General features: G+C 42.9%; 1 protein-coding gene across 1 annotated transcript in view; it reads right to left on the bottom strand.

Moving 5' to 3' along the window:
* Positions 1–10227: 10227 nt before the first annotated feature.
* LOC109900064 (fatty acid synthase-like) overlaps positions 10228–12283 on the bottom strand; it is a 36118-nt gene continuing 34062 nt past the window's right edge. Inside the window, exon 42 of the mRNA XM_031835248.1 lies at positions 10228–12278. Within this exon, the coding sequence (XP_031691108.1) occupies positions 12141–12278 (138 nt within the window). The 3' untranslated portion in view covers positions 10228–12140. The remainder of the gene's footprint in view (positions 12279–12283) is intronic.

The following is a 12283-nucleotide window of genomic DNA, read 5'->3' as shown; positions in this document are numbered from 1 at the left end:
CCAGACGGATTAACAGGATGTGTGCTCGCTGACCAACTGGCAAGTGTCTTCACTGACATTTTCAACCTCTCCCTGTCTGAGTCTGTATTACCAACATGTTTCAAGAAGACCACCATAGTCCCTGTTCCCAAGAACACTAAGGTAACCTGCCTACCGACCTGTAGCACTCACGCCTGTAGCCATGAAGTGCTTTTGAAGGCTGGTCATGGCTCACATCAACACTATTACTGTAGAAAACCTAGACCCACTCCAATTTGCATACCGCCCCAACAGATCCACAGATGATTCAGTCTCTATTGCACTCCACACCACCCTTTCACACCTGGACAAAATTAACACCTATGTGAGAATGCTGTTCATTGACTACAGCTCAGTGTTCAACACCATAGTGCCCTGAAAGCGCAACACTAAGCTAAGGACCCTGGGACTAAACACCTTCCTCTGAAACTGGATCCTGGACTTCCTGATGGGCCGTCCCCAGGTGGTAAGGGTAGGTAACAATAGATCAGCCATGCTGATCCTCAACACGGGGGCCCCTCAGTGGTGCGTGTTCAGTCCCCTCTGACTCCAACACCATCATTAAGTTTGCAGATGACACAACAGTGGTAGGCCTGATCACTGACAACGATGAGACAGCCTATAGGGAGGAGGTCAGAGACCTAGCCGTGTGGTGCCAGGACAACAACCTCTCCCACAACGTGATCAAGACACAGGAGATGATTGTGGACTACAGGAAAAGGAGGACCGAGCATTAACATCGCTGGGGCTGTAGTGGAGCAGGTTGAGAGTTTTAAGTTCCTTGGTGTCCACATCACAAACAAACTATCATGATCCGAGCACACCAAGACAGTCGTGAAGAGAGCATGACAAAACCTACAATATTCCCTCTCAGAGGACAGAGATGATTTGGCATTGGTCCTCAGATCCTCAGTAAGTCTAACAGCTGCACCATCGAGAGCATCTTGACTGGTTGCATCACTGCCTGGTATGGCAACCTCAAGGCACTCCAACCGCAAGGCACTGCAGACAGTACTGCGTACGGCCCAGTACATCACTGGGTCCAAGCTTCCTGCCATCCAGGACCTCTATATACTGTATATGACAGCTAGTCAAACGGCTACCCAGACTATTTGCATTACCCCCCCCCCTCTTTTACGCTGCTGCTACTCTCTGTTTATTATCTATGCATAGTCCCCTTAACTCTACCTACATGTATATGTTGCCTCAATTACCTCAACAAACCAGTGCCCCCGCATATTGACTGTGTAAGGGTAACCCCTGTATATTCCCCGCTATTGTTATTTTACTGCTGCTCTTAGGTTATTTGTTACTTTTATTTATTCTTTTTTACTTATAATTTTTTTTACTAAACACGTATTTCTCGTAAAACTGCATTGTTGGTTAAGGCCTTGTAAATAAGCATTTCACGATATGTGATAAATATTATTTAATTTAATTTTATTTGGACAAACCTGCCTCCTCAGTGTTTAGTGTGTCTTTGACCATAAACCACGTACATTATTATCTTTCACCATTAATCCTTCCTGTTTGCTTTGTGTGTGTGTCTGTCTTGAGTGTGTTATTAAAAGCCTAAATTGTATCTCTGTCTCCTACTGGTCATTCTATGTCCTTTAACCAGGATACTGGGCAAGTTGTACCTAGAATTTAAACCGGCACCTCTTTCAAGACCACCACCATTTGGTGCCACTTTTTTCCATGGTCCTTTGAGCCGGATACGTGCAATTGTCCTGGACTATGACCAGTAGCGACAGGATGCAGTTAGTGCCATGCCCCAGACAAGGCGCACAGGCCAGCTAAAAGGGAAGGACTGGGAAGTCCAGCAGATCGAGACCATGGAGAGCCCCCCCGTGTCCCCATACTGCCACATTGTTGCCGTCAGGGAACAGAACTTGGAGCTACTCAGGTGTCGAAAGCAGGAATACATGGCACTATGCAGGCACAGCGGTCCCAGCTCACCCTCCTGTCCAGCACTCACCAACTCCACAACCTCCAACACCTGGCCTGCACCTCACGTCCCAGGGTACCACAGGATTGACCAGCCGGATCCTATGTACCAGGTGGTTCAGCAGCCTTAAATGGCTTGGGTGCCACAGCCGCAGATACAAGCGCCACCCAGCCAGTTCAGCCATCACCCGGACTCCAGCATGTCCAGTGGTCACCAGTGCCCCAGGAGGTGCTCCAGTCAGTGCTCTCCCCAGCTCCTTGACACATCAGATATCCACTCGGACCCCAGCTTCTCCAGCCAGCAATGCAGCCTCCAGTGAGCCAGCTTGCCCAGCAGCTCAGCTGGCCTCAAGAGCTCCCATCGCCAGTCCTCGGGCCGGCCGACCAGTCGCCAGAGCTACTTCTTCGGGATCAGTGTCCCTTCCACGGGACGGTTGCGCTAACATAGGCTAATGCGATTAGCATGAGGTTGTAAGTAACATGAAAATTTCCCAGGAAATAGACATATCTGATATTGGGAGAAATCTTAAATTCGTGTTAATCTAACTGCACTGCCCAATTTACAGTAGCTATTACAGTGAAATAATACCATGCTATTGTTTGAAAGAGCACAATTTTGAACATGAAAAGTTATTCATAAACAAACTAGGCACATTTGTGCAGTCGTGATACAACATTTTGAACAGAAATGCAATGGTTCATTGGATCAGTCTAAAACTTTGTACATATACTGATGCCATCTAGTGGCCAAAATCTAAATTGCACCTGGGCTGGAATAATACATTATGGCCTCTCTCTTGCATTTCAAAGATGATGGTACAAAAAATACAAAATAATGTTTTTTTTCCCTTCTTTGTATTATCTTTTACTAGATCTATTGTATTATATTCTACTACATTCCTTTCATATTTCCATAAACTTCAACGTGTTTCCTTTCAAATGGTACCAATAATATGCATATCCTTTCTTCAGGGCCTGCGCTACAGGCAGTTAGATTTGGGTATGTCATTTTAGGCAAAAAATAAATAAAAAGGGGCTAATGCTTAAGAGGTTTTAACCACGTCGTCCAAAGCTCACCAGGCAACTGTTGTGACGTGACTTGAATTAATGTGATGACTGTTATTTATCAAATCAACTAACTATGTTTAATTGTTACCCGATTAAATTAATCATGTGACAATTAACTCATTAGGAATATGGGGCACCACGGAAGAAGTTGTTTAAAGAGTTACCATCTCCCAAATAAACTCTGAAGATATGTAATCTAAAGATATATAAACATGTGTAATATATTGATAACAGTCACTTATTAATCATGACCTCATATTAGTCTCATTCTGAATGTTGCAAACTTCTTGAATCCGCAAGAACCCCTGCCTTTTCTGATTATTCAGTACAATACACATTTTTATTTTTTTATTTACTAATGAAATAAATAATAACACAGAATACACATTTACATGAGACAAAGGTCCCTGGTGGACTGACATGCACAGCTGCAGACTGTCAAATGTTCTGGTCTAGTCTTTATCTTCTTCACTCGTGTTGAGAGTTTCAGAGTTTCTAACCATTTCAACGTGTGGTCAACGCTTCACACTTCTCTGGTCTGATAGGTGAGGTTATCTTCTCACCTCGTGTTGAGTCTTAGAGTTTCAACCATTCGTAATGTTCAGCTCACGCTGTCTGTCTGCTGGTCTGGTAGATGAGGTTATCTCCTCACCTCGTGTTTTTTCCACGTTTCAGAGTTTCCAACCATGTTGTTCGTCTGTTGGTCTGATATATAAATTCTTAGCGAGTTCTTTGAAGCACTCTAGTTGGAAAGGCACTTCCATCACACTGACACAATCTTCTGACCTCATTAAGGGGCGTGGCTTAGTTAATGTGCCAGGACATGAAAAACCATTATCTCATTAGACAACCAAAATCACATTCCTATCTTAAAAAAATAGTTTCCTAGTTCTTCATATTGTAATAGCATCATACTGGATGGAAACTTTACAGCTAGAATGTGTTTCCTTAATGACATCACAAAATGAAAAGCAATATGGCAGGATTATTCTTTAGATCCCACAGAAAATTCTTAACATTACTATCTTATAAATATTGTTCCCATATTCACTTTTTGGACAAAAAGATTTTGGGAGGCAAAATGTCTCTGTAACAAAACCATACCAATCTTGCTACTAGAGAGCCAGAGGGAGAGTTCTCTCTCCCTTCATTTATGACAGGGTGTGATGGTGTCATAAAACTGGCCAAGACCCCCTCCCCTTCTCTCTCCTGTGGGAGAGAAAGGGTTCTGTCAGCCATTTGCCAAGCTGATCTGAAGCCTTGGATCCTCGCCCAGAAGGGTCATGACACAGCCAACCCGACGACAACAGTGCAGCAAGACCAGTGACTGCCAGTGCTCAAGTCTGTCCAGAAACAGCTACCAAGGCCCAAGCCATTCCAGTAGCCAGCAGAGCTCCACTCCACACCCCACGAGCAGCACTTGAGCCAGACAAGCTATTGCCAACAGACAAGCCTGCCCTGCGACCAACAGAGCTCCGGCAGGCTGAGACGTCAACAGAGCAGCAGCCACACCAGCAACAGCCAGCATTCCAGCTTGCTCAGCCTGCAGACAGCCAGCCAAGCCTGCAGCTACAGCAGGTGCCTGAGCTGGCTACCTAACCGACACAGCCTGTTTCTCCTTGTTGACATGTTGTCTCCAGACTTGACCATCTTCCTGGTCCCAGTGTCCACTGCCGTCCTCGAGGACCAGTCCAGCATTGACCTGGGTCCATCTCCAGACCCAGCTCTGGGCTGGTGCTGACCATCTGCTCAAGAAAAAAAATAGTCCCGCAGCTGAATCTAGTTGATGATCCCTGCTGTATAACATATGGTTGAAAAATGTCTGAAACATTTCATTTTGAAACTCCTTCTCTTGAAATGTGTTTTAAAGAATGAAAGTAGTACTAACATTTTGTGGGCTGTCTGTAATTCACTACCCATGCTATTAAGTATTAGAAGAATACATTTTACCAGAATGCATTACATCAAGCATTCCAGAGTTGAAGGGAACAGACTATAATCCCAAAGTTTCGAAACCAAGAGGCACAACATTGCGAGACTTCCGGGAACGCTTGTGAAACAGAACATACAGACCAGGCCAGGGTTTGGAGATTGAGAAGTCAATGAAAGAAGTGAGCTCCGGCAGGCCGAGGAAAATTCTTCCTCAGTTGTTCATTTTCTCAAAATCTAAAAGCACAACCTCGAGGCAATGCCTTAAGTAGTTGAACATGTTATTACTCCAACCTCATGAAAGTGACAAACTGACACGTTTCTGTTTTCATAAAAAACAACATTATATCGAAGGAGTGCCTTTGATTTGATGGCCTGCACATGCACAGCTCGACTCAAGATGACAGTTAGACCGTTAGACGTGTTTTCTACACCTGAGTTTTGCTAGCTAATGTCAAATCAAATCAAATTTATTTATAAAGCCCTTCTTACATCAGCTCATGTCTCAAAGTGCTGTACAGAAACCCAGCCTAAAACCTCAAACAGCAAGCAATGCAGGTGTAATAGCATTGTGGCTAGGAAAAACTCCCTAGAAAGGCCAGAACCTAGGAAGAAACCTAGAGAAGAACCAAGCTATGAGGGGTGGCCAGTCCTCTTATGGCTGTGCCGGGTGGAGATTATAACAGAACATGGCCAAGATGTTCAAATGTTCATAGATGCCCGGCAGGGTCAAATAATAATAATCACAGTGGTTGTTGAGGGTGCAACAGGTCAGCACCTCAGGAGTAAATGTCAGTTGGCTTTTCATAGCTGATCATTCAGAGTATCTCTACCTCTCCTGCTGTCTCTAGAGAGTTGAAAACAGCAGGTCTGGGACAGGTAGCACATCCGGTGAACAGGTTAGGGTTCCATAGCCACAGGCGGAACAGTTGAAACTGGAGCAGCAGCACCAAGACAAGATTGTGTCGAGGCACAGATCTGAGGAAGGGTACCAAAACTTTTCTGCAGCATTGAAGGTCCCCAAGAACACAGTAGCCTCCATCATTCATAATATCTCTACGAATAGCCGCCTCCAAAGAATTCGGCAGTAGATCCAACCGGCCACACAACCACAGATCACGTGTTATGGTATTTTATCGATGGCAATTTTAATGCACAGCAATACCGCAACAAGATCCTGAGGCCCATTGTCTGGCCATTCATCAGCCACCATCACCCCATGTTTCAGCATGACAATGCTCAGCACCATGTCGCAAGGATCTGTACACAATTCCTGGAAGCTGAAAATTACCCAGTTCTTCCACGTCCTGCATCCTCACCAGACATGTCACCCATTGAGCATGTTTGGGATGCTCTGGATCGACATGTACGACAGCGTGTTCCAGTTCCTGCCAATATCCAGCAACTTCGCACAGCCATTGAACAACATTACACAGGCCACAATCAACAGACTGCTCAACTCTATGCAAAGGGGATGAGCTGCATGAGGCAAATGATGGTCACACCAGATACTGACTGCTTTTTTGATCCACGTCCCTACCTTTTTTTTGAAGGCATCATATCTGTATGACAGGAAGTAGAATTTAATTAACAAACCAATCCAAAGATTTTCAACTCAGACATAAAACATGAACTTCTCATTACTTTGACACATATGGTACGGTGCCTTTGGAAAATAATCAGACCCCTTGACTTTTTCCACATTTTGTTAGCTTACAGACTTATTCTAAAATTGATTCAATTGTTCCCCCCCTCTCATCAATCTACACACAAAACCGCATAACGTCAAAGGAAAAACAGGTTTTTAGAAATTTTCGCAAATGTATTAAAAATAAAAAACTGAAATATCACATTTACCTATGTATTCAGACCCTTTACTCAGTACTTTGTTGAAGCACCTTTGGCAGTGATTACAGCCTTGAGTCTTCTTGGGTATGACACTACAAGCTTGGCACACCTGTATTTGGGGAGTTTCTCCCATTCTTCTCTGTAGATCCTCTTAAGCTCTGTCAGGCTGGATTGGGAGTGTTGCTGCACAGCTATTTTCAGGTATCTCCAGAGATGTTCAATCGGGTTCAAGTCCGGGCTCTGGCTGGGCTCCTCAAGGAAATTCAGAAACTTTTTCCAGACTTGTTCTTGGCTGTGTGCATGGGGTCGTTGTCCTGTTTGAAGGTGAAACTTTTCCCCAGTCTGAGGACCTGAGTGCTCTGAAGCAGGTTTTCAATGAGGATCTCTCTGTGCTTTGCTCCTTCATCCTTCCCTTGATCCTGAAGGTTAGTGTCTTTTCTGTAGGGAAGCTAATTATCCATCATTTATGACATTCCTGTGAGTGTGTAAACTACATTATTTTATTACCATATAATTGTTGTATGTTCTCTATAGTTATGTACTTGAGAATGTATCAATTGACCAATTGATGCCCAAAACATTTGGGCAGACTTGATACAACATTTTGAACAGTAATGCAATGGTTAATTGGATCAGTCTAAAACTTTGCTGTCATCTAGTGGCTAAAATCTAAATTGCGCCTAGAGTCCTAGGTCATATAATGGTCTTTCTCTTGCATTTCAAAGATGATGGAGAGAAAAAAAAATGTCAACTCATTTTGTCTTTGTATTATCTTTTACCAGATCTAATGTGTTATATTTTCCTACATTAATTTCACATTTCCACAAACTTTAAAGTGTTTCCTTTCAAATGTTATCAAGAATAGGCTACCTGGGGTGGTAGGTACCCTAGTGGTTAGAGCACTGGACTAGTAACCAAAAGGTTGCGAGATCAAATCCCTGAGCTGAAAAGGTAAAAATCTATAGTTCTGCCCCTGAACAAGGCAGTTAACCCACTGTTCCTAGGCCATCATTGAAAATAAGAATTTGTCCTTAACTGACTTGCCTAGTTAAATAAAGGATTTTTTTTTTTTTATATCCTTGCTTCAGGTCCTGAGCTACAGGCAGTTAGATTTGGTTATGTCATTTTAGGTGAAAAAAGGGTCAGATCATTAACATTCAATTCTCTGGCAACAGCTCTGGTGGACATTTCTGCAGTCATCATGCCAATTGCACACTCCATCGAAACGTGAGACATCTGTGGTATTGTGTTGTGTGACAAAACTGCTAATTTTAGAGTGGCCTGTTATTGTCCCCAGCACAAGGTGCACCTATATAATGATCATACTGTTTAATCAGCTTTCTGACATGCCACACCTCTCCTTAACAAAGGAGAAATTACACCAGGGATGTAAAAATATGTGTGCACAAAATTTGAGAGAAATACGTTTTTTTTGTGCGAGTAGTTTAGCTCATGAAACATGGGACCAGCACTTTACATGTTGCTTTTATATTTTTGTTGAGCATAAATTCAGAAATTGTAAATTGAGCACAACCCTGGGGAAAGACCAGGGTCTTAGTTGAAGATCACCTTTGTTAATGAATCTCCATTAAGAGAATCAGACCAACCTACCCACAGGGCACAGACGTCAACGTCTATTCTACGTTGTTCAACGTAATTTAATTGAACTGACGTGGAAACAACGTTGATTCAATCAGTACATATGCCCTTTCAAAACAAAGGAATGTTGATGCATGGGGGGGTGTTCATGAGAGAATAGAACAAGCCTGCCATCCAACAGTCTGCTCTGGTTCAACCCCAGATACTCATTAGCTCATTGACCTGTGCTGAAGATCTCTAATTTAATAAGTGAGATGAATTGACACAGGAAAGAGAGTGAGAGAGTGAGAGAGAGAGAGAAAGAAAGAGTGACTGAGAGAAGGAAAGAAGTTTGAGAAAGCAAGAGAGGGAAAGAGGCAGAGAGAGAGAGTGAGAGTTAGAGACTAGATAGTGTGTTACAGAAATTGAGATGAAAAAAGAGATGGATCTTTGACTGATCCTCTGTGAGATGACTTCTGCTGCTGTAGTCTCTAATAACCATTCAGTATAACATCATTACCTAGTCCTAGACCAGCAGGCATTCATCCACCCAACACAGATAGCATCATAAAACCAATATCTATCATTTATCATCATTGAGGAAGAGCAATCCTAACATGCAGGGCTGTTGTAAACTTGTCCTCACTTCAACTTTGTGGCCGTGGATAGAAATAATTACTGTGCTCCTCTGCAAACCTTTTCTTCTCAACCTCTGATTTCCAGGGAAAGAAATTTGAGGTGATTAACACACGCCTCATTTTAAATTCCATCTGTCACAGGATAGGACAGATAGACAGCAGTTCATTGGCTTTATTCAGATGAACATCAACAGAGAGAGGACAGTGAGTGTATATGCATTTAGATGTATATCTTTCCCTCTCTGTATCATAACAGCCTTTGAACATCCAAGGCTGTGGTTTAATCAGTCTGCCTCGCAGGGTGGTCCTTTTCTGAAAAACAATCTGTTGCTCCTCTATGAGTGTCCCAGCCCTACCTTCGTCCCAAATGACACCCTATTCCCTACATAGTGCAATACATTGACCAGAGCAGTGCACTATGTAGAGAATAGGGTTTAATTTGGGAAGCTTCCCTTGTGTCTGAGCACTAGATCGCCCCCTGTTGGACTGAAAGGCCAATCCAGATGTCTTGTTTCTTATAATACATAATATTCCATTTAGCAGATGCCTTTAACCAACAGTCATGTGTGCATACATCTTATCACTCTCACATCATCTGTACTCAACCTCAAAGGAACACACACAAAACACCTCTCTGTCCACACTAACTTTAAAGGCAGAGGCAGACCTGTAGTGAACGTAGTAGCAGATGGCCCTCATAGCCGAATGCTGTGTGACTTTAGTGGTAACTTCTATGACACAAACACATGACCAGCAAAGGAGTAACACCCATTTAGAGACACAGGACATCTGATTGCATAAGGAATGTGTGGGGATGTATGGTCAGTTATATGCAGGGATTGACATTAAGGTGAGAAAGGCCAGGAGTATGTCATGAATGCCCAAAGATTAGACACTTGTGAAAAAAGCTGTTTACACAAACACATCATAACTTGTTTAAGTGAAAGCCTGACAATTGGGAAGAACAAGAAAGATCAGGCTACAGGCAGTGGTTGGTTGTTTTCAGTGAAAAATGTCACCTGCCTAATGGGGCAACCATAGATCTTGCCCAGGGCAATAAAGTAACCCCTAATAAGTATTTGGTGCATAACAAGTTCTCTCATTATATTCAATGCCAACCTCTCAAATCTGTTGAATACACTACCTGCTGAGAACTATAATGTCCTTGTTAAGTTTACATAGAACAGACAGTGAGGCAGGATGTTAGTGAGAGTTCTTTATTTGGACTAACACAATAAATACAACTAGAGGAGCACACCGTCAATTTCCTCCTCCTTTTTACTGCAGCCTATCACAGGGTTCAAATTACAGTCACCCGACTCTTCATAGACCTGATTAGAAGTCTCAGAAGTCAGGTCAGTCTGTTGCATTCTGGGATTGGACCCAAGATCTTAGAGGACCTTTAGGGGACAGCAAAGATCATGGGAGTCAAAAACAAGATAGAGGTCTAAAGTTGCCTCGTAACCACAGATGTACAATAGGATCAGATTACCCTCCCAACAGTCCTAACGGGAGGACAGTAAAATACCTGTTTCTGGACTAGTGGTTAGGGGTCAATTCTACCTACTCCTCAACAAGGCCCGTTCTTCAGATCAATGACTCCACATTACAAACAAAATGGAAGCTTGGACAAACTACTACTCTTTCAGTGAGACAGTCAAATCTGGTCATGTTCAGTGGGCACCAAAAATGAACGCTCATCTTCAGTTGCAAAGCATTTTGCTACGTTGTGCCCTAGCGAACACGACCATAGGTTTAGCAGGACATCACTTGTATGGCACTACCCAAATACCGGACTATTGCTAAATTTCTTTTCAAATAAGTGCCAAAGAGTTTTGAAGCATTGCAGGTTGACAGCAGTAATATTCTAATATTTAAAATGAGTCTTGTGTAACAATATTTCAGGAATGTTGGAAAATGTCTTCCCATTTAAGGAAAAGACAACAATGTTAATTCAGTAATCCATTGTAGTCACATAGAACATCATACATTTTTAAACAGCAGCAATTTAAATGACTTTTTTTTCTGTCAAATAACCCAACATCATAGAAACGTGAACTGTAGATATCTAATCAGTCCTCTTAAAAAGGTGTACTCACACAGGAAAGAAAACACACCCAAATCTCAACCCAGAAGAATACTGTTGTTTTCAAAAGGTTCAGTTCTTAACTGGGAAGACATGGAGTCTAGGAAACAGCTGAATAGGTAATAAAGTCATTAACTGATCAAATATGGCATCAGTCAAACACTTGATCCATTTCCTTATAGCGACCGTAACACCTTTAGTTCTCAAGACGAGGAGTCTTATGCATGTCACTGTGTGAACCTACCTTAAGTAGACCAGTGTAACAATACTACAACAGTCACCATCTCTGCAAGGCAACAAAACACATCAAAATCTACTAAAATAGGGATCATAACTTAACTTCTGACCAAATATGGTAAACAAACCTTGATGCAAAACAAACAGAATAAAACCTACCCAAACACAAGACAACCATGTAACAATGTCAACGTCACACTTGGTAACAGGTACAGTGCTTGAACAGGTGTTAGACATGTGAAAGAGACAGGAGGCTACGTCCAGGTGGAACAGACCTATGTCTGCATCATTAGGGCACTGCTAGGGTTTGGCATAAGATAAAACATGCAAATACACGCACAAACACACACACCGTGAGTAGATAAATAGGGTCCACCCACACAGCTTTATCATCAAGGTAACGACACACCGTTTAGCAGTATCATAACACAGCAGCTAGGTAGGTTATCTAGTCATTGGTCAGTTGGCAACACAGCCAGGCTCACATGCTAGGCTAGGCTAGGGTTGAGCCAGCGTGTTTCCAGTTGTAGCAGGATTATCAGTATGGACATGTATTCTACCGTTCCAAACATGATAAAGAGACAGGGTAAAAAATGAATAAAAGAGAGGAGCTTATTGGTAGCATAACATACAGCAGGATTTGTTCCCATGGGAACATACCCTGTGCAGCGAGACGAGCTTTAATTGGTGGGGGATTGTGTCCATTATAGTATTGATCAATGGGGTTTAGATTTGATGATAGGAGAAGTTGATGCTATTGGGGGAGAAGGCTGGGAATGGGCGGGACTGGTCTAACCCTCTCGGGCACTAATGCGTGGCTCGGCCAATGAACTGTGGATGATGCTGCTGATAGACTCAACCCCCTCTCCTTCCAGGAAGCTGCGGTGGTCTCCCTCGATGATGTGAACCGACACCTTACCATCACACACCTGGG

The sequence above is a fragment of the Oncorhynchus kisutch genome, linkage group LG11 (genome assembly GCF_002021735.2).
Source record: "Oncorhynchus kisutch isolate 150728-3 linkage group LG11, Okis_V2, whole genome shotgun sequence".
NCBI classification, from domain to species: domain Eukaryota; kingdom Metazoa; phylum Chordata; class Actinopteri; order Salmoniformes; family Salmonidae; genus Oncorhynchus; species Oncorhynchus kisutch.
Note: the sequence above shows the minus strand (reverse complement) of the source record. Positions and strands in the feature narration are given on the sequence as shown.